At 46.7% G+C, this 26,926-nt stretch overlaps 2 protein-coding genes across 3 annotated transcripts in view; one reads left to right on the top strand and one right to left on the bottom strand.

Moving 5' to 3' along the window:
* On the bottom strand, positions 1-23,257 carry LOC146185341 (chymotrypsin-like elastase family member 2A). Of its 2 annotated transcripts, none has more exons than XM_084606288.1 (5): positions 23,118-23,257; positions 5,034-5,116; positions 3,228-3,337; positions 914-1,340; positions 1-428 (listed from the first exon to the last, which is right to left on the bottom strand). In XM_084606288.1, exons 1-5 carry the CDS (start codon positions 23,146-23,148, stop codon positions 159-161), a joined length of 921 nt encoding a protein of 306 aa, XP_084462414.1. In that variant the 5' UTR covers positions 23,149-23,257; the 3' UTR covers positions 1-158. The 2 variants fall into 2 exon arrangements, with proteins under 2 accessions (XP_084462414.1, XP_084462415.1); XM_084606289.1 differs by having other exon boundaries at positions 914-1,313.
* LOC146185340 (chymotrypsin-like elastase family member 2A) overlaps positions 23,149-26,926 on the top strand; it is a 20,037-nt gene continuing 16,259 nt past the window's right edge. The window contains exons 1-2 of the mRNA XM_084606290.1: positions 23,149-23,285; positions 24,823-24,905. Coding sequence (XP_084462416.1) covers positions 23,216-23,285; positions 24,823-24,905 — 153 coding nt within the window. The 5' untranslated portion in view covers positions 23,149-23,215. The remainder of the gene's footprint in view (positions 23,286-24,822; positions 24,906-26,926) is intronic.

Raw genomic sequence — 26,926 nt, 5'->3', positions numbered from 1 at the left:
TTGTGTCTTTATACACACTGAGATTCGCCAACTTATGTTTTATTCAAGGTAACGGTTGAGAGCGTTTGCTCCGCAATGAGAACACACTGGTTCAATCACACTTATGTTATTACACCAGTGCCACGCGTCAGCAGTAGCCATCCGCTAAGCTTTCGTGGTCAGAATGTAAGTGACGTGATCTGAGGATGGTGGTTCTTATGTGAGACACGCTGTCCCGACAGCTGCTGTCGCCGTGAGTGGTCGGGGAGAACGGTGTCTCTGTGCTGCAGGCGCTTGGTGGCGTCGCGTATCCAGCGGCGGTAGGCGGCCACGCGCACGAACACGGCCGGCCTCCCTGGCCGACCGCAACCGGCCCCCCAGGACACCAGGCCGGACAGCTGCCAGCGGCCGTCGCTGCGTTGGCATTGGAGCGGCCCACCGGAGTCGCCCTGCGGATTGAGCTACTGCTCAACTCACTGGCCTGTTTTGTTGACATGTGAATAACAAAGCGTGTGTAACATCGATATATGATAGGGATAGCAACAGCTTGCAGTTGTTGTTATTGTTGTTGTTACGTTTTGACGTCATGCACGCAAAGGCAAAGACAACGGCGTGTAGAGGATACTCCAAGGGTGCGTTCACAAAGTGAGCGGCTTGATGATACAACTCGTTTAAAGTCGGCACTCCTTACTTTTGTTTAACTAGTCGTCGTGTCCGTCACCACATTGTTCACCTTCGCAAATTGATATTCAATAAGCGATTTGCGATCGATCGTTCGATCTGCATGCGCACTGCATGCTCAATTCTTCAACCATTTTGGGCAGGAAGATCGAACTTTCGGAATAAAGCTTGAAGGCGGTTGTTGTTGTTGTTTTTTTCGCTCAACTTGCGCCTTAACAAATTGATGAAAATAAGGGGAGGTAGGCGTTCTCACGTGACATGGTCCTCGACCGCCCTTCCATAGACCCGCGCACAGCAGCCATCGGCGCAAGGCGGCCGCCCACGGGTAAGCCCGGCGGCAGAGTCCCCACGGCAGCACCGGCAGCGACGCCTGGTGCAGATGTGTGGCACGCTTGGCCAGGGGCCTTCGGGCGCCCCAGCCCGTGATCACGCAGCGCCGGCCGGCCGCAGCCCCCGAAGCGGGCAAGCAGATAGGCGACGCTGGTGGAGGCAGCGGCTGCACCAGCTCGGCCAGTGCCAGGTCGTGCGTGTAGTTGTGTCGCCGAAAACCCCCGTGCACAGCCAGTCGGCGAAGGCGCACGCATTGCCTCGCGCGGCAGGCCAGCCACAGGCCCGCCGGTAGAACGCGCCCAGCTCCCTCAGCTGCGGCCGGACTGCGTACAGGAGCAAGACCAAGAGAACTACGGCTCTTACAGAGGCAGTTGGTAGCAGCACTCAAGTGACGCGTAACTGCGTTTCTTCTGGGTAGGCATCTATACCCTTGTGATCGCCATAAGCATTATTCATTTTAAATCCACTACAGGATAAAGTCCTTACCTGATGGTACCCCAATTAATCCAGCCCTGCGACAGTGGCTACCACCTTATGGTCACATACCATCTCGCCCTCTGCCGAATCTCGTTATGGTTTCATCCCATTGAAAATCCAGTCTATCACGAACCATTTGTTCTCATTACTGACATTGCACTCCGGCTAAGATATCGTTAACTCGCGCCTTTTCTCTAACTCAATCTACTTCCTTCTTTCCTCTCAAATTCGTCCGTATAACTTTAACGCGATAGGGTTTAAGGCTGCACCTAAAATCCGGCGTTGTTGGCGTTGTGACCTAAAAATCACGGGCAACGCCCTGGCCAGTGATATTTGGCAGGTTACGTGGCCTACGATTCACGCGTTGATGGGTTGCGTGATCAACGAGACATGATAGCACAAAGTTGAAAAGAGCTGCCAACACAGGTTGATCATTTGAAGTGGAATGGTGAAGTAGGAATGAACATTTCAATGCTTTCGGATGCCGAGTCTGGCATTCTGTTCATAGGCCACGCATGGACATTTATACGGATTGATTGTAGCAGGGCTTTATATCTGTGCCTTACGGTCGCCAAGTAAGTACGATAAGCTAATAAGAATGTTGGAGATAGCAGACGCACGCATTAAAGAACCAGCAGTGTCTAGGTGTACGCGAACTGGGAACCGCAGTGCGATCCGCAGACGGGAGCCTTTAAACAATCTCCTCATATTTTTAAAGGCAGAGCTAAGTCTCACTCATATTTTACTCAAAACGAAGCCAGCTTTCTTCGAGGGCCCATAGTGCGTGATGGGAAGAGTCACTTTTGTCGCCGTGATTCATGAAGCTACTTGGCAATGTGCATCTTTGACGATGTGACTCATATACTTAGCACTAACTAGAAAAGATGCAGGTAATCTCCATCGGAAATAAATTTTCGAAGGTAAACACACCATTATTCCAACCTTCACCAACGACAGCGTAACAACACATTAAGACTGGCGACAAGAGTTACAGAAGAACAACAGTAACAACAATGACAACATAATCATCTTTCGTTCCTATTTTCATACACTTCTTTAGTATGAGACCGATGTTGTTAATCATTTAGCGATAAAACAACACACAAAGCACCAATGTTCTAATGCTTGCTGCCACCAAAGTTTTGTTTTGTTTTTTGTTTTTTTTTTCTTTTTTACAAAATCAAGGCAGACCTTTTTGTCAGTATTGCAGAATTATGACATGCTGCGAGATATATGCCCTTCATGAAAAGCTCAGTTTAGCTGCACCGTGCACGAAATTGTGAAAAGCATATAATCGGGTAGCTCAGTGTTACCGATTACAGACGCAAAGATAGAACTCTGGGTAGCAATCTTAAAAGAGAACGGCAGCCTGATGACAGCTCTGCAAATTGCGCTCAAGCATTGCTACTTGAACTCTTGAACAGCGGTCCGCGAGAATCACGCCCAACTTCTTCATAGCTTACAGCTTGTCCAGAATCTTGCCAGAAGATGAAAAATCGAATTTTATACCTTCGCTGAGCAGTCTACTCTTATCCATTAGAGGACGGGGTCTTATCGGCTAAGTAAGGCTCCCACTGCGTACGGAAACAGTCATATTGCTAACGCCAGTCCCAAAAGTACTCCGAATTGCTTTCTCACCATTCGTGCTCTAATACTAGATCAACGTTTACATTTTTTGTCGTACTTTGACGATAAGAGTGAAGGTCTATCTTTGGTACATAAATAAAATTCTGAAGTTACGCGCTCCCTGGGCCACTCACTCGAAGAGACAGTGAGCCGCGGTGAGGAGCCAGGACGCGGACACGAGGCTTGCCGCGCATAGCCGCCGTCCAGGTGCTCCAGAAGAAGGGCGCCGGTGATGTAGTGACACCTGCATCCCCGATATGAGAATAGAATAATTTCCCCACTGTACATCATATATAGGCAATGTCTATAAGTTACCAAAATTTTATACGTGCCCTGTTTGTTATTCTTGATTCGAAGCCAACCAATAAGCCTATAAACATACCCAGGTACCGGCAGTTAGGAGCAACTCGTTTTGCAGAAAAGGTGTAGCGCAGCTCTTAGACGCCTGCTCGTAGGTTGAGCGGTGTCGTCCTCGTAATCGGCAGAGTGAACGAGGAGCACGGCGGAGGAAGAAATGAAGCGAAAACTGAGAGCAGCAAAGAATGGAAGCACGGTGGCAGCGAAAACAGACTGAACAGGAAAACGAAGGAGAATAGTATGACAAAAAGTGTAGTGCGAAACGCAAAAGGGGGATAAGGCGGCTGTAGGTGACAGCAGACGGCGCTGGTGATGCCAAGCGCCACGGCTGTTCGGTACTTCGTGTTGCTTATGTTGTCGCACTTGATCAAAATATCTCAAACAATACGTTGAATTTCGTATTACCGAGCACCGTAAACGTCGGCCAACTTTTCTTCAATCGCGTGCATCAACAAGATTTTGTAACTGCTTTTCCCTGCTCGCTGCTTTGCACCCTCCTTGCAAGCCTTTGTTCAATGAAGCTTCAGTGTTCCACAAGCAGCGATATTAACTAACGAGAGAATTAAAAGAAGCCTATCTTATTCACAGGAATTCTGACAAATGCGTGAGCACCCTGTCGGTTATCATTCAAGCGCGCGAAATCTCTTATCTTGACGACGTCGATTAATGTAAATATTTTTATCAGGGAACATCAGACTTGGTTTTCAGGACATTTTTGAACTTATACGTGTTACTCCAATCAAGCCAGCACTTGATTGTCAGCACTTTCCCTGTCTACTCTCTTGTCCTTTGTCCGTTGCGATGTGTCTTGTTGAGAATATCGCACCAACTCAACTCACCACTCTATTTCACTCTCTTTATCTCTTCCCCCAAAAAGGCAAAGTAGCCAGCAGGTCGTACCTTAGAAGCTCACGGTATTGCCTCCCAAGTTAGCCTGCATGGTTTTCGCTCGCTCCACCCCGTTATTTTTCAGCCGAATTATTAAGCTGTTATACAATGTCCCGCCGCGATGGTTCAACGGTTAGTGCGCACCCGGATCCTCTCATCCATCCTATCCTCCCCTTCCCTGGCGTGTCCCAGCTGCATGAGGTGCTCCCCTTAAACTAAGGTTACCGGGCCACGCCATTCCCACTATTATTCAAGAACCCCACACCCACAGCACGCCCTACCTAATAAATAATTACTTTCTCTTGGCTGCTAAGCCCGAGTACGGGGCCTGTGTCTGATCTCGACCATGAAGCGCGTTTCGATAGAGACGAAATACAAAAGCTACTACTCCTGTGTTTTGCGATACCGGTTCATTGTTGAACTTCAAGTGGTCATCATACACCTGGAGCCTTGAACTGCGCTGCCTATTTACTATGAACATTTCCTCACATCGCAGAAGTAGACACTGAAGTTTAGACAGTTACGGAGCTTTCTTTGCCTGATAACAAGAGTTAAATTTTCGTACTCCCAATTAATAGCTAATTAACATATTTCTGGTGGCAGTGAATGCTCTCACTCCTCTTAGCACAATTATCAGGAGCAGCATCTTTGATAAGGACTCTTTAATAAATTACCGTGCCGCAATTTCCCATTACCTGCCAGGGCCAGTGGTCGAGGTCAGCCGGCGTTCCTCCCACGATGCGGCTTTCGTTCACTGGGCTTGCTGGGACGCCACAATCTGCAAACAATTTCACGTGTAATTTTTTTAGTACCCTCATCATCATCGGTTAGCTCAGGTCTGCCGTAGAAACTTCTCAAACTTACCACCACCTATTACAGCGCTGCGTCAGCCGTAACTTTGGTAACTTTCAAATCTCATCTCCTTGCCAATTTTTCTAAATCGCTGCCTTTCGTTTTCTTATGTTGCCCTATAATACACCACCGGTTATCACCATGATGTTCAAAAAAGACGAGCAGAACACTGAGGTGGCACTGATAATAACGATTTATGGGACTAACTTGCGCCCCCAGAGAATTGAACGGCTGGCTGGCACTGATAGCAGCAAGCGTTCATGGCGCAGCCGCCGCGGAACAGAATCACTGTCCCTCTCGGCGCTGAACTATATCTGGTCAAACTTCAAGATGTGTGAAGCAACTACTGCAATCGCGAACAGCGTCAAATCAGTTGCGCAAGACTACAAATATTCCATATTAATCTCTCATTCCGCAAATGAAGCCCTTTGACATCGGTTTTCAGCATAAGCCTCCAACGATCGCAAAGCTTTGTTGCACTAAACGAATGCCGTAGTACGATATGGGCCAGGCCAGTCCTCTACTATGGCACGCTTTTCTCTCAATCTAATTTCACTGAGTGTTTAATTTTCTGAAAACCCAGGTCATTACCTCCTCTTGATTTCAGCTACGCTATCATTAACACGGTTTAATACCGCAAGGCGCGCTAGGGTTTTTCTGAACTGCTTTTTTTTTTTTTTGCTGTAATTACTTCAATATTCAGCCCATCCATAAAATATACACTTTAGTGTTAGTGGAAATATAACAATCATTGTGATTATCGTTACTACGCCGTGATCCTTCGAGCCATTAAGAACTGACTTCCGTCATTGAGTACAAGACACTGGTGCATTCTGTTTGTTTTTGTTTTTTTTTTGTTTTGTTTTTTTTTTTTTGCAGCACTTACACGAGAGTGTACTCGAGCAGGCAAATGTACGTAGCAATGATGATTACCATCTCAGTCATGTCATATAGAGTCTCCCCGCGCTTAATCGAAATTTGCCAGTGTTCACACATATGTTTCTGTCCTTTGACGTCGGTTCGCCGCACCTTATAATATTATCCAGGCAAAATTCACTTTCGCTATAAAAATTAAGGACACTTTTTGGGGCGATGTAACACCGAGGAATGCCTCATTCGTTAGGCTCATACTTACAGGCTTAGTAAACATTGTTGTACTGCGTGTAACGAAACGTCTGCACAAAGCTCTAATTATCAAACTACCACTATCTTTGAAAATAATCAAATGAATAAACTTTTTCTTCAGACTTTGACGTTTATTTTAGCAGGCAAGGCATGATACCTAACATTTTCAGTAAACATAACTTGTGATTACCACGACACGACAGTTACATCAAAAAGTTTCTGAAAGCCTGAACTGCGCTCTTGCATTTTGTATAGAAATCTAACAAACGTTTTTTTTTTTTGCATTTATGTGCTGGTCTTTGCAACGCGGCAATCAAGTTGTGCAGATTGTACCTAATCTCATTTACAAGCAACTTGTTCTCATGTAGATTTCGTCCGCGTTCTATACATTGTGTTCGAATGCTACTGCATAGATGCCGCCCAAAATGGGAGCAAGCCGCTAAAAACTCTTCGGGGGAACTTAGGTACTATTAAATGCCCTAAGGTGAAAGTAATTGCGACTCTTACTACGTCTATATAAAATTCTTTTAGTAATTAGTAATTTCGTGTTGTCTAATTAGTTACTAGTTACTAAACAAACACTAATTAGGTATCCTTTTATAGGTTGTTAATTCATTCTTGTGAAGAATCACGCTGTTTCGACATCATTCGTTTGTTGTGACATCATCATCTACGATCCCTCATTTTTTTTACAAATTTTGACACAAATTGTAAGTTTTTCAGTGTTCGTAAGGATTATTTAGGTTTAATTACATACGCTTAGTTACATACACAAATCTGGCGTTTTTCCACTCATTCTGAAATATTTTCACACAGCTTCGACGACTGCCGGCTGATGTGAAGTCACAACCCTAGTTTTTCTCATTTTTAATCTAAATCATATCTTTTTCGGTAAAGTTAAGTATTTACGAGTCTTGATTACACGTTCCTATTTTAATTTGACTCAAACCTGGCAGTTAAATTCTAACCCTATTTTGACGTTTTTTGTGCTATACTGACGTCCGTGCAGTTAACACGTCCGTGTGGCTATATCGACGTCCGCGCTATTTCGATGCAAATTTGACATTTTTGGCTTTAATAAACAATTCCTTGGTTCGAGAAGCATTTGTTCCTCTTCTATCTTATACAAGCACTTTTTTTTCTATATTTATTAGTTCCGACGCTAAAACGAGCGGGCAGGGTTTGAGACCGCACACTTTCTGCGCGTACCCGTGAGCCTAGAAAGGCTTTCGCCTGATAACCTAGATGTTTGGAGGTAATCTAACTTTGTCTTGGCCTGAACTACGACCATTTTAATAATTCTTTACCTTCCATGGGGCGGGAAATGTGTTTATTTAAACAGGCAAGTAGCTGAAAATTAGTGTGTCAATTAGAAACCCATATTCTTGGCTTCCTGAAACAGAAAGCCGCTCCAAAAGAAATGAGACAGGCTTTACCGCAACATGTAGGATGAAGGTAGTTTTTCAGCTTATTCATAGTTTATGCTAACTGCTTTCTTGGCTTCCAATCCGCTGTGGTGGTGCAATGGTTATGGTGCTGTGCTAGACTATTGTGCCCAAGAACACGGGATCTTACCCCGGCCGCGGCGGCCGCTTTTCGATGGAGGCGAAAACCAAAGCGCCTGTGTGCTTTGCGTTGTCAGTGCACGTTAAAGAACCTCCTATATCCATACCCAACGGCAGGCCATGTTACTGAGCTCCGACCTGCAAGATCACCTACTAATGTCAAACCTTCACGCTCGACGTCGTATAGGCCCTGGAGTGAAGAATTCTCCCACAAGGCAAATGAAATTCTTGCTCATAATTAACCCTTAAAATTTACTGCTTCTACTACAGATTCGGCATGAACATTTTGGCTGAGACGCCTACCCACAAAAAAAAAAGTATTTGAAGATTTGTTAACTTGTATTTTCTTCACTGCACTTTGATCAAATAGAGATAGTAATGGAAATTATGAATCTCCTCACGGAGAAGGCATCGGCGTTGTTTCCGCCACACCACTACGAGCAGAGACATTATTTGATGAAGTAATGTGGTAACCAAAGTCTGCAAGTTCCTAAACGCCTGCGCGTACCAGATCGAAAATCACAACTATGATTCTGAAACAGTACCAAACAAACAAACAAAAAGAAAAGTGGCTCGCTTTCTATTTAGAAAGCCTTCATTTGCATTATATAATTACACATAAAATGTTTATCACCTAATATAAGGCACTAATCGACATTTGTGGCACTGTATCGAGTAAGTAATGTCCACTTTACCGCACACTCAACAATCGCAGACAGGACCGACGTATCTTTCAGGGCTCTCAGAGAAACATATGTACTGAATATTTGGAAGTACGCAAAATATCCTCACACGCGGGCAGTTACAAAGACCAAAACATTCCTTCCCTTTCACACAGGTCGCCGTCTCAAACATTGTCATGTGATAAGCTGTTCGAACAAAGTTAGTTCGTTCTTAACGATAACAAATGAGCAAACGGCTGTCCGCTCGGCCTCTCGCTCATGTGTTCTGGTACTGAAAGAATATTTTATACAATAAGCAAACGTAATGATCCTAACTTCATCTAGGGTAACCGAAGCCAGCCTACCTCCTTATTGTTAATGAGGGTGTACACACAAATAGCAACGCAAACCTAATAAGGTCAACGTCGAGTAAATGCCCCTGGTAGGCCAGGAGGTGTTTTCTCGCAAACTTTCACCTTGCTTTGCAAACGTGCGCGGCGTTCTAAAAAAAAAAAAGACTAAAATCCGTAATTACAAGAGCGTAGCACGCCTTCAACCTACCCTGCAGTTTTATTGAATCGATTTAGAAGATAGCACCTCTCTTGCGGTCTCTTCGCGTAAATATTTCACTGTGTCGCCTTAGTGCTGCTAGTTTCATTTTTAATCTGCTGATGTGAAAGTTTTATGCATGAATGTGCGTTCACGTACAAACATAAGAAGCGAATTCGTAGGTTTCTATGTTAGAGAATACTTTGGCTAATCAGGTTGTTCAATTTTTGTGGCGTTATTGATAACTAGGGTTTATTTTACTTGCTTTTTATCATATGGGGCTCGTGACCCATTGCATGCACCTGGGCCTACCAGAAAGCCAAACCTGAGCTCGGGCTTGAAGTTGTGGGCCTAGGCCAGGCTTTTTGGAATGAGTCGGGCTTTTGACCTCCAAATTGTAGATATTGTACACTTCGGGAGCATAGCGGAATAAACGCGAAAAAAAAAAAAAAAGACCGCAGAACATTTTTTTTTTTTCTCTTGGTAAAAGCAGTTTGGAGAGGGGGAGGGGTGAGTCGGATGGCGTTCGGTACTAGCTATATTTGCTCTGTTCTTAAAGGCCCCTGAAATGCTACTTGGGGTAAAATTCTAATGCAACTAATTCATAGATGTGGTCTTTGTGGGTATTGGAGTTAGATTTGAAAGCTTTACATGGAGCCGATAATTTGCAAATAAGTTTTTTTTATGTGGTCCTGACGGCCGCTCGCAGCCGATTGAGGCGACACATCGCCACGTGCAAGCCTCCCCATTGACGTCAGTGGGGCTGCTGGTGGGCACGCCCGCTCATTGGACGCTCCCATGTTATGCGAGTGGGACGGGGCGTGGCGGGGAGCCATCTAGACTTGACCCCCCCCCCCCCCCCTTTTTTTTTTGCGCGCCGGCGTGGGTTGAGTTCAAGGGGAGAGGAGGAGAATCATTTTCGATCGCCCATACTCTCTGTGTTGATGAAGCTAGCTTAAGAGGTTTTGCGTTGCAGAGAGGGTTGATCGGATACCTATTGCTAGTGCACGTTTTACACTTCTAGTAATTAGCTTTTCCTAGAACCATTAGGTAAGAGAAATTATGAAGAGTGCTTTAGGTTTTCTTAATTTCAATTAGGCCTTCTACTCACGACGTTTGGAGCGTTCTTTGTTGGAGTAGAGTGAAATATGCGTTTACTTGTATATCCATTTTATGGAGCATCACTCTCAGCTCAAGTAACCACACATGTTCACAAACGGACACGTTTAACGATAAAGAGGAAGAACTTAATTTGCATTCTTCAGAGACTCAACAGCAGCGAGCTCAGCAGCGGCTCAACAGTAGCAGGGAAATCGGACCCTTCGGAAATTTTAGATCCCGAGTTTGACACTCTACCCTCTGGCCACGCTGGCATGTTCGCCTTGGTTAAAGTGGAGCTTTATACCTATGTATCGGTGGTCCTGTACATAATGTGCTAGTTTATGAATGTATGCTAAATAGTTTGTGTGAGTTCGCAGAAGTAGATTAAGGAACTGGTTGCGAGTATTAGCCGAGTAGCAAAGGGGATTTACTCAAACGAGGACTGGAAATGGGAGCTGGAAAGTAGAAGCCATTAGCAGCTCCGCGTCATACACTTAACAGCAATGAAAGGCAAAGGATAAGGGTCGCCTAATTTTATTGATGCCATTTGAACCGATGCCCATGACAGAGGCAAATAAATATTGGTAGTGGTGCTTGTGTATATAGCTTCGTTTCGTACACCGCATTTTATGCTGCCTTAACGAAGGCGACAAGGAAGAGGAATATTTTTGAATACGTAAATGGCCGTTTGGTGGGTGACATTTTGCTGAGCAGTATTTGATATATTATGAGATGTAACAAGTCAAGCGCGATATGTCAGTACTCCGCCAACGCTTTATGTCATGAGCTCAGTATTGAACCCTCCAAGTAGCGTTCAATTCAACAAGGTGCACACATCTAAAGCTTCTTATATGAAATTTTTTACTTTTAATGGGAAGATTGCCCAGCCGAAGACTGAAGAAGAGAGTTATAGTGCGGAACTTACTAATCCTGAGGCGACTAGGTAAAGAAAAGTGTTGTCTTGCTTGTGAAGCACCTATTATTGTTCAATGGCTGCATAAACACTGCTGCACAACTGCATAACAAAGGCATACCCACTGCGTTGCAACGCAGTGCCGAGGCAAAGACAAGTCTCTGAGTGTGGTGCTAAAATCGCACGCGCAGCCAATCAAAAGAGAGATTTATTTGGTGACAAATTTGTACCTCATTCTAGAGAACTGCAGAAAACTAAGCGATAGAAGACCGCGCTCACACAATATTGGGATTTTAACCAAGATGCCCTGAATTTTTTTCTTTAGATTGCATGTAAAAGTTTCCGGTTACCATTTTATTTACATTAGCATGTAATTATAAACGAAGTGACAAAGCTTTTTCTCATAAACCGGCAGATTTGGCATACATTAGGCACGTTGGGCCTGCCTCACTTAGCAAAAGAGAACAATGCAATGTGTGCTTCTGTAACCTTCACATAGCAAAAAGGGTGATTACCCCGCCGGGGTGGTGCAGTGGTAAGACGCCCGACTACTGTGCCGGAGTTCCCGGGTTCGAACCCGACCGCGGCGGCTGCGTTTCGATGGAGGCGAAACGAAGAGGCGTCGTGTGCTGTGCGATGTCAGCGCACGTTAAAGATCCCCAGGTGGTCGAAATTACTCCGTAGCCCTCCACTACGGCTCCTCTTTCTCTCTTTCCACTTTCATTCCCACCTTCCTCCCTTCCTTACGGCGCGGTTCGGGTGTCCACAGAGCAAGTGTGACAGTTACTGCGCTTTTCCCTTCCTGTGAACCAATTTAATTTAATTTAAAAGGGTGACTAAGAAAACCACTCAGGTAGATTGATTGGCCTAATGTATAATACGTTTTATTTCATGAAAAGTGGGCAGAGGCGAACACCCCTCCTTCACTCTTTGCAACAATAAATCATAAAAATTGATCTGATGAAAATCACTAAACAATTATACAACCTAGTCTCACAAAAACGTCATCTTGATAGTAAGATGCCAAACGACGCATGTAATCAACTATTGAGCAAGGAGCAGTCCTTCTCAAACGTGTGTATATGTTCATGGAATGGTTACATGCCCTAGCCACGTGAGTGCCGAGGTGAGAAAGCAGCGTGCTAACTTTACTGCAAAAAGCCCCCATACAGCTAGAAATCTCTTGAAAAGCTCAGCCCACAGAGACAAAAGACACCGGGTATTGAAATTGCTGCGAGCGGAATCCGGTCCGCCCAGGACGTGTATGAAACAATTGGACCTGAAGTCATTAAGCCGCGGGATTCGTGAGCTCGGAAAAAAAATACAGGCGTGACTTTGATATCATTTTTGCTCTTACTTTACTTTAGTTGAATGTGCTGATTGCTTCGCGTCTTTGCGACAACAGGCCAAGAAAGAATTTTCATCAGGCTCTGCCTAATTCTGTAAAGTTCTTTGCAGTGACCTCTATGCAATGACGCTATATCCGTGTGTAATATAGTCAGCTATTACAATTTCCCAAAATTGCTTTATCTCTTTTAACGTATCAGAGATACGCTGCGGGCAATGAGGAACGCCGTAATGGATTCCAGAAAAGTTTCGTCCCCTTATTTTGCTCTCTAATGGGCCGAAATAGTTGCACCCACGTGGGCAACTTTGCTTTTCGCCTCCATCAACATGAGAGCGCCGCGCTAGAATACCGTGCACGCGTTCTCATGCAAATCAGCGGAACATCATAGCTGCAATTTTGCCAGAGCGTGTACACTAAGTGTTATTAGTGTTAGTTACTATAGATGGCGCTTGGGTGAAGAAAGGCAGTTCAGACTAACGGCAGAGAATCGATGGGAACTTCACGTGAGGGAAAAACTGGCCCATGTCGGATGAGAGCAAGTAGTCGAGTAGTAAATGCCTAATGATAACGGAAGTACCAACTGCATGCGTTTTCTTGCAAGGTATGGTATGAAGCGCGGTGTTTATAACGCCCTGAGGCGACGCACAGGCTGCATGAGTGCCATATTGGATTAAGTTAAGTAATTGTTTTTGTGGTTTGGCTAGTTGGTTCATACTGACATGAATAAAGCAGCGCGAATGAACTTGCCTGAAGGCGAAACGAAAAGGGCCTCTTTCCTATAATTTCAGAGGTATGGTAGAGTTGGCTTAAGAAGTGATTGGAAAAAGCCGTTTTGCGTACAAGCAACTTCATTATGTCGCGCGGGAATGACAAGGTAAGCGTGACAAAAAAAAAAATAAAGAAGAAAAAGTTAATAGTGCCAAACCCGACACACGAGCAGTGGGAGGCGGCCCTGGTCGGCGATAACCCGGATCAGCAAGCTTGGTCGTCAAACTAATCCGCAAGTTAGCTGACGCCAGTGGGAACCTGAACTAGGGCCACCGACCATCTTGCTCCTGCTAATTATTATCTTTAATCAAAGTTTTCACTCGCTATCTCTCTCTCCTTTTACTTCTTTGTTTCGCCTTGGGGCAACTTCCTTCGCGCTGCTTTAATTATGTCTGATTATGTTAGGCTTCCAATTAATTTACACCTCGAGTTCTTTTATCGTGCGCCGACGTTAAACAAGAATCTCAGACATAATTCGGGGTTTTCTGACCTGAAAGCTCTAGGCCGCTGCACCCTATGTACGGCTCATTTTTCAGTTATTTTTTGGCGCTGTGTTAAGAATTACTCAACCATTTTATTTTTACTAGCTAGTTTTAGGCTACGGTACATAAGAAGCACAAAACTAACCATTAGTAAGCACAAGTAGCAAGCACAAGGCGGCTGTAGTAAGCAGTGGGCACAGGCCAGGAGGCGCTACGCTCCGTTAAGATGGCTACAAACCATATTGCACTTCGGCGTCGTTTTAATATCCCGGTCGCGTATGGCATTATGTTGTTTATGCTGGTATTCAAAAGTTAGACCATTCATAAAACTAGTGTGCGGATGATTTGACTTTGTACAAAAGTGCTGTTTCGCGCATTTTGCAGGCGCATTTTTCCACGATGCCGCCGACAAGCACGAAAAAGCAACAGCGACTGCTATGTATCCTTCCTTCTTTATTGTGAGAGTTATAAAGAATGAACCATTGTTATATAATTTTGCTAGAGGATGATTGACAAAAAAAGCTTTGCCTAAATGATAAGCTGTGGCTAAAGGAACGCCAGGTGGGCCCGGTACGTTTCATTGCTTCTTTTATTTTTTTGCCAGGTACGTTAGTTGAATCTGACCGCTGTGTTTTGATGTTGTGGCTAAGAACTAACGATATTTAGGACCGACCTGCTTCCGTTTTTTTTTTTTTTTCTTACGAATACATGTTTTTTTTTTTTTTTTAAGTTTAACGTATACCACATATCACGCGAGGATTTCGCATAGGTTTGTTGCACCGGACACGGCGGTGTATTCCGATCTGCTATGCATCGGAATAGCGCGAATCCAAGTTGAAACAATTGCCCATGTGTGAGTCGCGCGGTTGCTAGCTTTAGTCACTATTTTTCCGTATTTGCACACTGCCCAAAGTAGGACGAAGTATGTCCAATGCGCATATCTTCGAGTGTACCAGAGAGATTTATCTTGGTACTACTGTTGACGTATACCAGTTTACCGGACTCCTCCCACGCAGGCCCAGTGATCGAGATACACTCACCCCTATCAATTCGAGCGCGCGAGGAGGAGTATGGCAAATCAGAATACGTCTACACAAGTACGTTTCCATCCAACTAAACATCTGTAATAAACTGTCGCACTTTGTGCTGCTGCGCACGTGCGTAAACAACCGCATGTCGTTCGGTTTCTACACTGCCTGGTACAAGTCGTTTGGCCGCAAGCATTGAACTGCAAATGTATACCTGGCTATTTTCATGCAAACATGTGACTTTCTACCGTGTACCGAAGTCCGGTGTCGCATATCTTCCCCTCCTTAGTGACGACGGCTAAGGAGGGCCGTTCGATCGACTCACGCTAATATCGAGCATTCGAGGGTTTAAACTCAATATATGCGAGCTATAACATGAAGAAAACGCTGTAGGATGAGCACTTGTCCAGTCAACCCTTAAATACCCAAAATAAAAACAAAAAAAAATAACGTCGTTATTCACACGGGAACGGATCAGTCGCGTTTCCAGCTTTCCGGATGTACATTCTTGTACTGCGGTGCAGCACGTGCCTTTGCATTAACAGACTCGCCGTCCTGCTCTACCCCCCCCCCCCCCCCCTCCCTTCTTCTGTACCAGCTTATGACATGTAAGACATGTCTTGTGCCATGGCTGTGAGGCAGAATCTAAAGGAGTTAATGAGACACATTTTATTTTCTTTGTCTCCATCTAAATAACTAGTATAGCATTTAATACGGGTTACAGTATAATTACGTGCGGGTGTTCTGCACGGCAAGGCGCATTTTGCACAGGTGTTCGATTTTCAGAGGCCGACGCACGATTGAAGACAGATGCTAAGAGTAGCTGCCTTACATTACGAGCACATGGAGGTAACAGCTAAGTGCGAAGCGAAAGTTGCTCGTGAATGTAGATATCTCTGCTGGTGTGCATGTTGCTTGCATGCAACATGTGCGCGTGACACTGGTGCTCGCCGCACACAGCCCTGAGTGCAGACAGTGATCTCCGCCATGGTAGGAATCCAACTACGCTAGAATGAGAGAACTCTTAGCATTTCCTCGACGGTCGCGAAGACAGGTTCACGTATATTAAGTGTAACAAGCGAAATGTGGATATACGTTAGACGCGACTTTAGCCACGAACTTTTATCGGTGTCCGCCGTACCTTTACCGAAAATCGAATGGATACATATACGACATGTCTTTAGACACTTCGTAACTGATACCCTTCAGCCTGAGCACACACTCGGAGCCTTTCCGGCATCAATGTTGTGCCATGCGGCGAAGCACTGAATGCACTGTGGCGCTGCTAGATCTCCAAGTCATGTGACTGCATAGCTCCCATGATTATTTGTTTGCTCCCTCAAGTCACGAAAGTGCGTAATTAAAATCCTTCCTCACACGTTATACGGGCTTATCAAGTTCAGACTAATCCGTTACACCGTCAAATAGCAAATTTTGTCAGTACGTACGCACGTGCGCACTGACGCGTCGCAGAAATCAATTATGGCATTTTTTTAGAAAGAAATAAAAAAATGTGAATATTGTAACGGTTGTTATACTAAAGAATTGCTGTAACCGCTGAACGAGGGCACCGAGAGAGCTGAATCAGGAACGGGCGGGCACTCCAACGTCCTCTATACTTCGTCCCATTTCGCTCCTTCTTCTTCTAGCTCTAATGCACGTGTCACTTACCCCCCCCCCCCCCCCTCATCTGGAGCATCGCCTCGATGCGGTGTTACCGTCAGACAGAAGAGCGGGATGAAAAAGCGTTCAAGAGTTACACCAATAGTCTGGCACCACGAGGTAGACTACATGCAGCCTGAAAGTCAGTCGGATCGAGGTTCGCTCGTAGTAGGGCTTCATTCGCACCACATGCACAACGTCACTGCGTTTGCCGTTGTGCGATGAATGAGCCGGAGAGGCTGGTACAACTTCATACGTTACGTCGCTGAGGCGGCGGACAACAAGGTAAGGGCCGAAGTAGCGGCGCGGTAACTTTTCGGACAGCCCGCGGCGACGAACGGGCGTCCAGATCCACACATAGTCGCCCGGGTTGTTGGTAACGTAGCGGCGTCCAAGGTTGTAGCGGTCAGCATCGATCTGCTGCTGGCGCTGAATACGCTGTCTGGCCAATAGGCGCGCTTCTTCCGCGCGCTGAACATAAGTGGCGACATCGACGTCAAGTTCAGTTTCACTGTCAGGGAGGTCCACGGGTAGCATAGCATCCAGGGGGATGGTTACGTGGCGACGAAAGACTAATTCAAACGGAGTGAACCGCGTCGTTTCTTGTTGCGCGGTATAATACGCGAATGTTGCGTATGGAAGAATTTGGACCCATGTTTTGTGCTCGACATCAACATACATGGAAAGCACGTCGGTCAAGGTCCTGTTGAGGCGTTCCACCAAGCTATTTGTCTGTGGGTGGTAGGCTGTTGTACGTCTATGGCTGGTGTGCGTGAGCTTCAGTACAGCTTGAGTGAAGCGAGCCGTAAATGCAGCTCCACGGTCGATAACGATAGCTGCCGGAGCCCCATGACGCAGGACTATGTCGTGGACAAAGAATTCGGCGACTTCAGCAGCAGTACCGCTTGCAAGTGACGCAGTTTCAGCGTACCGCGTCAAGTAATCCGTCGCGACCACAATCCACCGTTTTCCAGTGGAGGACTTCAGAAAAGAGCCGAGGAGGTCTATGCCAATTTGCTGAAAAGGGGTCTTTGGGGGTGCTATAGGCTGCAGAAAGCCAGCTGGTCTCAGAGGAGATTTGCGCCGTTGGCAATCACGGCATGTTGCTACATATTTACGTACTGATGGTAGTAAATTGGGCCAATAGTACTTCAGCCTAATAGTCAGCAGGTCCCTTGATCTGCCCCTCTGGCATTCCCCGACGAAGCTCGACCACACTTGGCATATCTTGATTATTAGAAATTTATTTACATATTGCGCGCATATGACACGTATCACTCGGAGTGCGGCCTCTCCGCACGACACTCCGGTTCAGTCCCTTCTGTCGTCTCCTCTCCTCGTTGTGTCCACCGTGCTCCCTCCGATCCTTCTCTCCCTCCGAGAGTCCTCCTCGCCAGGTCCACGGCTGTTCTCGCATCCCAAGCTTCCAACTCCTCGGAGGTTCAAACATTTCCCAGAAGCCGGCGACCGTTGAAGACACCCGCTCCCAGCCGCGGGCAGCGGCCAGCTCAGATGACACGGGCAGTGCGCCCTGCGGGAGCCCATAAATTTCTCCTCCTTGTCGTCCTCCCGGCGCCGGTTCTCGGATCCCCACCGCCGCTTCAGAAGGAAGGCTGCCCTGGTTTCGGGAATGTGTTCAGTCCTCCAACGCTTCGCGGAGCGCACGGCACACACAAACACTCAAAACCCGACCGTTCGTTCTCCGGGTGCTTGGGGCAACACACAGCGCGCACGACACTAATATTTGCCAATGTGCGACTGATCCCCAAGTGGCCGGCGGATGGTTCATCATTACAAGCGCTCAAGATTTCGGGCCGTAACTGGGATAGCTGAACAAGAAGAAACGTCTCCCTGGTTCTGACAAAGTTCCGCTTGTAGAGCACTCCACGCCGTAGAGGGAAGGACCGCAGCCCACGACGAAACAAACGGGGTACACTAGCATTTACCCCCAGCTACTCAATGAGTGGCGACAACTCAAAGTCGGTCCTTTGAAGTTGCGCCATACGAGAGATGCTGACGACACAAAGGATAGGACAATCATCGGTGATGTCTTGCGTAGCCGGTTCCACGGGTGCTCGTGATAAACAGTCTTCGTCTTGGTGCTACCCGACTTATCGACGACTGTCATGTCGTACTCTTGTAACCGGAGGCACCACCTGGCCAACCGCCCAGAAGGATCTTTAATGCTGGCTAGCCAGCATAGCGAGTGATGATCACTGACAACACAAAACGGTCGCCCGTAGATGTACGGTCGAAACTTACTCAGAGCCCAGATGATGGCAAGACACTCTTTTTCTGTCGTCGAATAGTTCCTTTCTTGACGAGAAAGTGTACGGCTCGCGTAGGCGACGACTCGTTCTGCACCATCCTGCCACTGTGTGAGGATCGCTCCGAGGCCGACATTGCTGGCGTCAGTGTGGATATCTGTGTTTGCATTCTCGTCAAAATGAGCTAGTATCGGTGGACTTTGTAGAAGTGTCCGCCAGTTCCTGTTGCCCGCGTTCCTGATTCAGCTCTCTCGGTGTCCTCGTTCAGCGGTTACAGCAATTCTTTAGTGTAACAAATCTGGTGGAGTCGTGCTGGGCATACGCTTCCCGACCTGCTTACACCTACGAGATAAGAACACGGAGCTCACACCGGTTCATCAGCGCCCTAGCCGCCGTCTCCGCGGCCAGTCACCTGAATTCGGACCTCTTACCACCCCGATGAGGACGACGCAGCCTCGACCGACGGTCCCACGGGAAATGGCCACAGATAGTGCGTCCCCGGCGCACATCCTCTACCACACGCCGCGAACGCCGCCATCTTTTCACGGCGATGTATACGAAGATGCGGAGAACTGGCTGGACACCTTTGAACGGGTCGCCCGCTACAACGGCTGGAGCGACGACTGTAAGCTCCATAACGTGTTTTTTTGCGCTTGAAGACTCCGCTAGGACATGATTCGAGAACCACGAGAACAACTTGTCCACCCGGAAGACATTTCGCATAAATCTTCTAGCTCTAATGCACGTGTCAATATATTACTGATTGGCCTGTTTCGCGAGGGTGATATGCTCAGCTTTGTCGATGGATGCTTGCTGAAGTTTAGCGGGAACATCCTTGAGATTGTAACAGCTCCGAGCAACAAAAGGAAAAAAGAGAACACATTTGTGTCAATATCTAAGGGCACAACAACATGTTCTGACTGTAGCAGTAAAAGTAAGGACTCTGCGCAACATAATTTCACATTTGCCAAATTGTCCCAATACACAATTGTGCTTTATTCACTCTTAACGCGTCAAGAGGTACAGTGGCGCCGAAAAGAGGTCATTTTGTGTCTGCGGCCAGTGGCCTCAAGTAGTGAAATCGCACAGTACTCAAACGCCTTGCGGTTCTCCTCCATGGAAACGTGTCCGCCTTGGCAGAGATCGAACGCATGCCCTCTGGATGAGCAGTCGTGCGCAGCTACAATCTCCGTGGTTTTTTGACTGGGTAGTAGAAACGCAAATAGCACGAAATACATGGCCTATTCTTGGCACAGGTGCAGAAATAGCTACAGAATACTAATGCAATTGAATTAAAGCTATCGACAATCGCAAACATCTAATTATCTTGCTAACAGCCAGTAGTCCTACCTAGAGCATTGTTCTACTTTTCGAGCTGAAAAACGGCTCCCCAAGAATCACCGCGTATTACACGAAGCCTACGCTATCGCTGAATTGTACTCTGCAATAGAGATTTTCGAATGGAGCCGTTGCCTGTTTTTACATGGGTAGGGATGATGTTGACTGCTGCAGTCGATGCCTGGCCTTCCGAGTGCTTCCACTTGTTACATGTCAATTTTGCCGGCTAGCCTTAATCAGCGCATCTGTTAGGCTGCCACTGCATTATGAAATTTAGGCAATAATCTATGAAGAAAAAGCAGCTATGGACGAATGGTTTCAGGTTTAGGAAATAAAAATAAAGCATTTCAAAAATTCGCCAAAATAGTAAGCCATTCGAGTAAACTGGCACCTAGGTGATACTGATTCTTCTGAACTATTCGTACTGTATGTCATTCCTTATATAATGTTTTCCCTTGTTTACAGACCTACAGATGCCTCCACGTCATATTTCACAAAAACCGTTTGTAATGATAACAAAACATGGGAAAACATTTTGCTCTTCACCACTCATTCCTACGGCTTTCATCAACTAAATGTCTCGCTCATGCTTGCTAGAGGTCAGGCGCCGCCTCACCTACGGGTTCTAATGCGCAAAGACTGCCGAGCAATAAATGTGTCATTGCCGCCACCTGTTTTGACGAAAACCCGATCGCTGCATCCTTCTCTGCTGATAAAGACAGCATGACAAGAAAAAGAAGAGGGTTTAGATGGCAACGACCTCTTGGTCTCCAGAAATGGTTGGGAGGTGTTCAGATCCGATAAGTTTTTTATGGCCGCAAAGCGTCCCTGGCCATTCGGGGGCATCTAATCGAAGGCTCACTGCCCTCAGCACCGCCACCAATTTGCAAAGCGTCTTACATAGATAACTGCCTGTAACCGTGAGCTTGTGGAAATTTCGTGAAGGACATCGCTATTTTTCTTAACTAAAAGTCGAAAAAAACTCGGAAGATGTTTGCGGAATATCCTGTACGTATTAGCTTTTATCCACGTGTAAGCAAAACTTAGACTCAACTTGAAGCTGCAGTAGTGCGCATGCGTTCTGAAATCCCTGCCGATGCCTTCGGTAATTGTTTGGCTGGGCGAAACTGCCGCAATTAAAATAAAATAGCTTGCTCAAGGTGAGGTTTTGGGTATGTAGCTAAATGCTTCATTGGTCACGTCAATTATACGGCAGTATGTCTGCCATAATCCATGCCAAAAATCCCCAATCTATTCCATAACGTTACTAACGAACTGACCTGACACACAACCTAACAAAACGTGAACCAGCTTTAGCCAATTTAGCATGCTTGTTCCACGCACTCGCTTGTATCTTTTCATTCCTTTGTACGTCTCCCCATGTCTGATGCTTTGCTTAACCGCCTAGACTTTAGTTTATTCCGTCTCTCTCTCACTATCATTCGCTTTTCAAGGAACGGTGCTTCGAATGATCACTCGACACAATGGCACCACTGCTTCACGTAAACCATATTCAGAATCGCAATTCCTTTAGTTCGGCAGTGAATCGCGAGCGTACAAAGAAAGCCAAGAATGAGCCCGAGAAGCACCTGCACCACTCGGGAAGCCACGGGTTAAAAGCAAGCCGCAGCATAAGCTCGCATCAACGTGCGCGCCGAGAAAGCGGGGTGGGGAACTCGGCAACGAGCGAATCGGCTTTTTCCGGGTGATTCGGCAGCACCAGCACGTCGTGTTTTCGCGCTGAGCGACTGTACGCAACCGATTCACGGTCGCTTCCCATCGATCACGCCGTGCTCGAGGGGCGCGCCAAGTTTTTCGGGCGCCACAGCTGCGTAGTGCGGCCAGTCACGTACTACACCGCATTCAGGTTTCAATGTACCGTGGCGGCAGTCTTGATTTTCGTTCGACAGTGGAGTGAGCGCTTCCATCTTTCTTACCTTTATACCGGGCGCCACTGGCATCGCGCGCTCCTATTGTTTTTCTAAAGAACGTAAGCGGCGCTCCCCGAGCTGACTGTTTTGAGCGCAAGCCGTTACCTCTCGGTTGGTTCGCTCTTATGCCGTGCCATCTACATCTCAAAATTTCATCCAAAAATATGATTCAGTGGTATTTTGGTGGCATATTTTGAGCCCCACGGATGCGACGACTTACAGCCCAGCTGCTCCTGCGTGGACGCTTGCTTTTAAAAGTTCGTCTGCCTGTGTAAAAGTCACCCAGAATCGGATTTGGGACTTCACGACTCACGTCTCGTGTACATTGGGCATCGTAGCGTTACTAAGAACTTATACCTTGCTGTAAGGTGTACAGTATGTAAAAACATTACGCATATTCATGGCTCATAGTGATGGTATGGCTTATAGTCAATATAAAGCTTTCGCATTCTCACGCGTAAGCAGTCTTAAGAGTCTCTGCCCGAACTTTTCCGCTTTCGGCCCGTTTATTTTCTACCTTCTTCATTCGAATAATGCATACCGGTAGTGTTTAAAATCTCAAAGGGCTCTTTCACGTCAAGACAAATGACAACCCAGAGAAGTGTGCCACGCAAAAGCTTTCCCCTATAATATACATATGTGCGGCCTGCACAAGACCACCACGAATCTCTCTCTAGAAACATTCGCTGCGCGATAAGAAGGGTCAGTAGTACATTGCAATGGTTGCTGCCTAAATCACATATTTGATCTCGGCACCACTTCATACAGACATTCGGGAAGGACCGGAAAGGTTCCATCTGAAGACATACACCAAACCTGCCAGAAACTTTGACCTCAAGTCTTCCGATGCTACTGGCTACAGCTTGCATTCAATCAATCTTGCGACTAAGATTCTAGATATCGGCAAGCTAATGAACCAAGTTCCATAAAAGCACGTTTTTACATGTAACAATTCTATTAGAACGTCTGACTGCAGTATCGGGCCCCGCGGAATGCGACGTGACCACTTCGCTGCAATGAGATAAAAGCAAAGGCGTGGCTGCTCATCAGCTTTGTCAAGCTCAGCGCGACGAAACTGCTCGATGTCGGGTCAAGGGATCACCTTGGGCGACGCATGCTAAAGCATCCCGTTCCCAAGGGGAACCCGTTTCGGAGCGGCGACCCCTGGTGCCCCGGCCGGTTGCTCACCTGCAGAAGCGGCGACAGCGAGCAGCTCCATCGGGGGGCGGCCGCACGGCGGCAGTCAGTAGCGTGTCCGAGCGGCCTGGCGTAACAGAAGAGGAGCCATGCTGGCCACCGCTGCGACTCTGCTGCTCGCCGGCGTCGCTGCCGGCCCCCTCGCCGCTGCCACGCATGGTAAGAAACCTCTGCCGCAGAAGCAGCAGCAGCAACAGCAACGGCAGCAACAGCGGCTATCTTTTTTATACGGCCGGGACGTGGTTGCATGCCGTCTTTATCGGCCACTGCAGCGGGAAACACACCGGTTACGCGACACCCGCCGTCTTGCACCTCCGTTGCGCGCACTGGGAGGCCCGGTGCGTTCCGAAGGGAACAATGCTGTCACGCAGCGTTACAAGAGGGCGAAGCTAGGTTGTCCTAATGGTCCTAAAGCTGGAGAAAAATTGGCAGTGTGCGGTCTTGTGACGAACACTCGTAGTGAGGCAAGTCTGGACTGCGCGCGAGTCACATCGCGGGAGGAAAACACAGCGAAATTTGGCTGCACCTGCGCCATTTGAATCGCGGTCGTGAATGTGCCGCTTGTGAGCCTATTTATGCTGATCCTTGGTCATAACCATTGAGACTAATGACACTAGCCCTCCTTGTAATACGGTTCGAACTCAGCCAAGAACAGCTGGCAGAGCGACTGCAGTGCTTTGTCTCGTTCCTGTCTCCAGCAAACAGGCAGCATTAACCTTGGTATCGCGGCTTCCTGCGTGATCCTTGTTTGAAGTTATGGGCACTCACTTGAGGAGCAGCGAGTTTCTTAGTTCGAAAGAGAAAGATCACGACTTGAGGGGATATTTACGCTGGTATTTTCAAGCAACGGTGACATATCGACAGAACATACATCCGGCAGGGAACGCAGGGAAGTCTTTAGACTAGATCTGTTGCACGTTTCGGGGCGACATTCCGCGGTATCCCTTTAAAAACTTCTCGCTTGCACTTAAGCGTCTTCCCCGTGCTTAGACATAACAGACAAAGTTGTGGGCTTTAAAGAAACATATACAAACAAAGGACGAGTAATAGATCTGGGTAGATTTTGTGATACTACGCCAGACACACGGTAATAACGGAAGCTTTCAAGGAAGGCCTAGAACAGAAATGCATGATTAGCAAGACTTCGACGCATCTATCTGCAGACGTTATTGTAGTGCCACTAATTTCGCGGCATGAAGTCGCACAAAGATTCATTATACTTCTAGCCATCAAGCTGGTAGACGAAAAACAAAATTATGATATAAGTGCAGCGGCGCTTAAAGCCTTAAAGACCATGGTGGTGATTCTTATGGCGCCACTTATAACACTGAGCACACCTCTGCTCAGCAGTTCCAAAAACTAATTTGCCTACGAATTCTTCAGTTGCGCTAACGCAAACTTGGACTGTCAAGGTTGTCCGAGTTAGCGCGTTGCCGCCACTCCGGCATCCGGTGCATCGTCAGCGACTTGCAAAGCTTGCCCAGAACAACAGTCATAAACAAGTGCAGTTTGGCTTAGTAGTATTAGTCGAGCGCATGCAGCACAAACGCGGCTGACAGCCAGAAAGCAGCGGGCACCACAACGCACTTAGGAGTGCATTGGGTGCTAACGCTCTTGTTGGCAACCCCGTCACAATGGCTCTGCGGCAACTGCGTAAGGGTATCGGTTTTAATGCGTTACAACTGTCGCTGCGCAGGCTGTGGCATCAGGGAGAGGGAGTACGCCGCCTTCAACATTATTGGAGGGGCACCGGCGCTTCCAGGCGAGTTTCCCTGGCAGGTGAGTTTGCTGAATGCAGCACAGCTAAAAGCTGCGCAGGTTCCACTCCTTTTGTGATGCATTAACCCCCTAAATAGTACTTGCCTAATGTGGACTTGGTTCCTGCTATGGACATAGGTATAGATACCTCCGTGCGGTAGCGATGAAGAAAAAAGATCAGACCCGACGGCCGTTCAGATCATGACCGGGCCAAGATTAGTTGGTCAAGCGATGAGGCGATCGATACGAATCAAATCACTGCACGCCAACCCTTGACGTTTGACTGGAGTGTTTACTGCCGGCAGTGTGGTCGAAGTGGCTCTTTTAAATCGTTTTGTTGCAGATTTTCATTCAGAAACAAGTATTTCGGCTAAATATGGCGTAGTAACATGTGAACGGCTTCGAACTAATCGATCACAAATGGCGCTCTCATGCCTGGAACGGTAATTGCATCTTTCGAATATGATAAAACTTTGTAATTGCGCGAAATCGGTGACTACGCGAAGGTTATGACTAAAACAGTATATGTAGTTAGTCCTAAACATTCGCGGTAATGACCCACCATATATCTCTGGACATAAGTGTGCGAACAATCAAGATGAGTGTCGCATTTTGTGAATTCATTGATCACTTACTACGCATCTAGCCATGTAGTCCATCATGAAGGAATTTTGAGCGTTTTAGAAACAATATATGATGACGTTGATACTGTCACCTTCGTCGCTCCTTTGTTTTTGTTCTCTTCTTGAATGACAAGGGAAGAACCCTGATACCCCTCGTGCTTCAAAATGTTCGCAGTTCTCGTAGAAGGCACTATGTTGTCCCTACCGTATGACGACGCTTTTCGCATAGCGACGTTGTGTTGTTTGGAATGAGAAAAATTCTTAATACAAAGAAGTAAGATTCATATATGTGAAGCACGCGTGTGCATATGTGCCTATGTAGAGCACCACACTTAAATTTGGATGCGAAATAACTTGCGAAGTGAGGACAGAAGGCAACGTTGCGATGGGATGTACGTAATTCATTACCTCTCAGTGACACAGTGGAGGCATGTAAAATAGTTTATTTAGTGTCAGTGGAATAAATTACATTGCAAGGCGCTGACAGGATAATTGTTGCAGAAGTTTTACTACTGTCGGGCAACAACTAACCAAAATGTGACTAACAGCGTCATGTCTACGATTTACCTTCACTGTGCCATATATCTCGATCATGACACACATCAAATATGGAATCAAGTTATCCGCTGGTATTCACAGCGTTTCGGACAGCTATGTCGATAAGCCTCACTGATCTAAGCAGTGGAGTGGTTTGCTAACAGTAGCTAAAGGTATGACGATGGCGCACCCGGTCAATTTATTTTCCTGATGCGTCGGATGCACTTTATCACTGGTTTTTAAGGCTATGGCTTCGAAGGTACTTCGGGTACGATGGGTATATCTTTTTTTTGCCAAGTAGACCACACAGATTCAATTACTGTTTTAACGTGTAAGCATTAGTAGTCTCATCGTGAAGAAAAGCGTCCGCAGAAGGTATCCGCAAAAACTGTCAGCAGAAAGTGCGAGCAGAAAGTGTCACTCCGTGTTCCCAAACTTGGCGCTCTGGACACTCTAAACTTGATTTCAACAAATATGGTGTTTGGTTTGGTTTGGTTTGTTGGGTTTAACGTCCCAAAGCAACTCAGGCTATGAGAGACGCCGTAGTGGAGGGCTCCGGAAATTTCGACCACCTGGGGTTCTTTAACGTGCACTGACATCGCACAGCACACGGGTGTCCATTATAATTTAATAGTGGCCAACTGAATGGTGACTTCAAAATTTAGGTAGTCTATTGGCAAACTTTTATCTGTTTACACATTCTCTGCCCGTGTGAGGCTGCGTGCCCCCTTGGAATTTTTTCAAAGAACGATGTGTTGGGCACGATATCACATTTGCTACTATGCGCTAACGTCTGCTGTCGATCGCAACAGGATCAATTTAATTTCGAACGATTGTATACGTGCGGGACTTGCTAGCAGCGTGCAGCATTTATTCATTGTT

The sequence above is a fragment of the Amblyomma maculatum genome, chromosome 6 (genome assembly GCF_055883805.1).
Source record: "Amblyomma maculatum isolate TAMU_Amacu chromosome 6, ASM5588380v1, whole genome shotgun sequence".
Classification (NCBI taxonomy): Eukaryota; Metazoa; Arthropoda; class Arachnida; order Ixodida; family Ixodidae; genus Amblyomma; species Amblyomma maculatum.
Note: the sequence above shows the minus strand (reverse complement) of the source record. Positions and strands in the feature narration are given on the sequence as shown.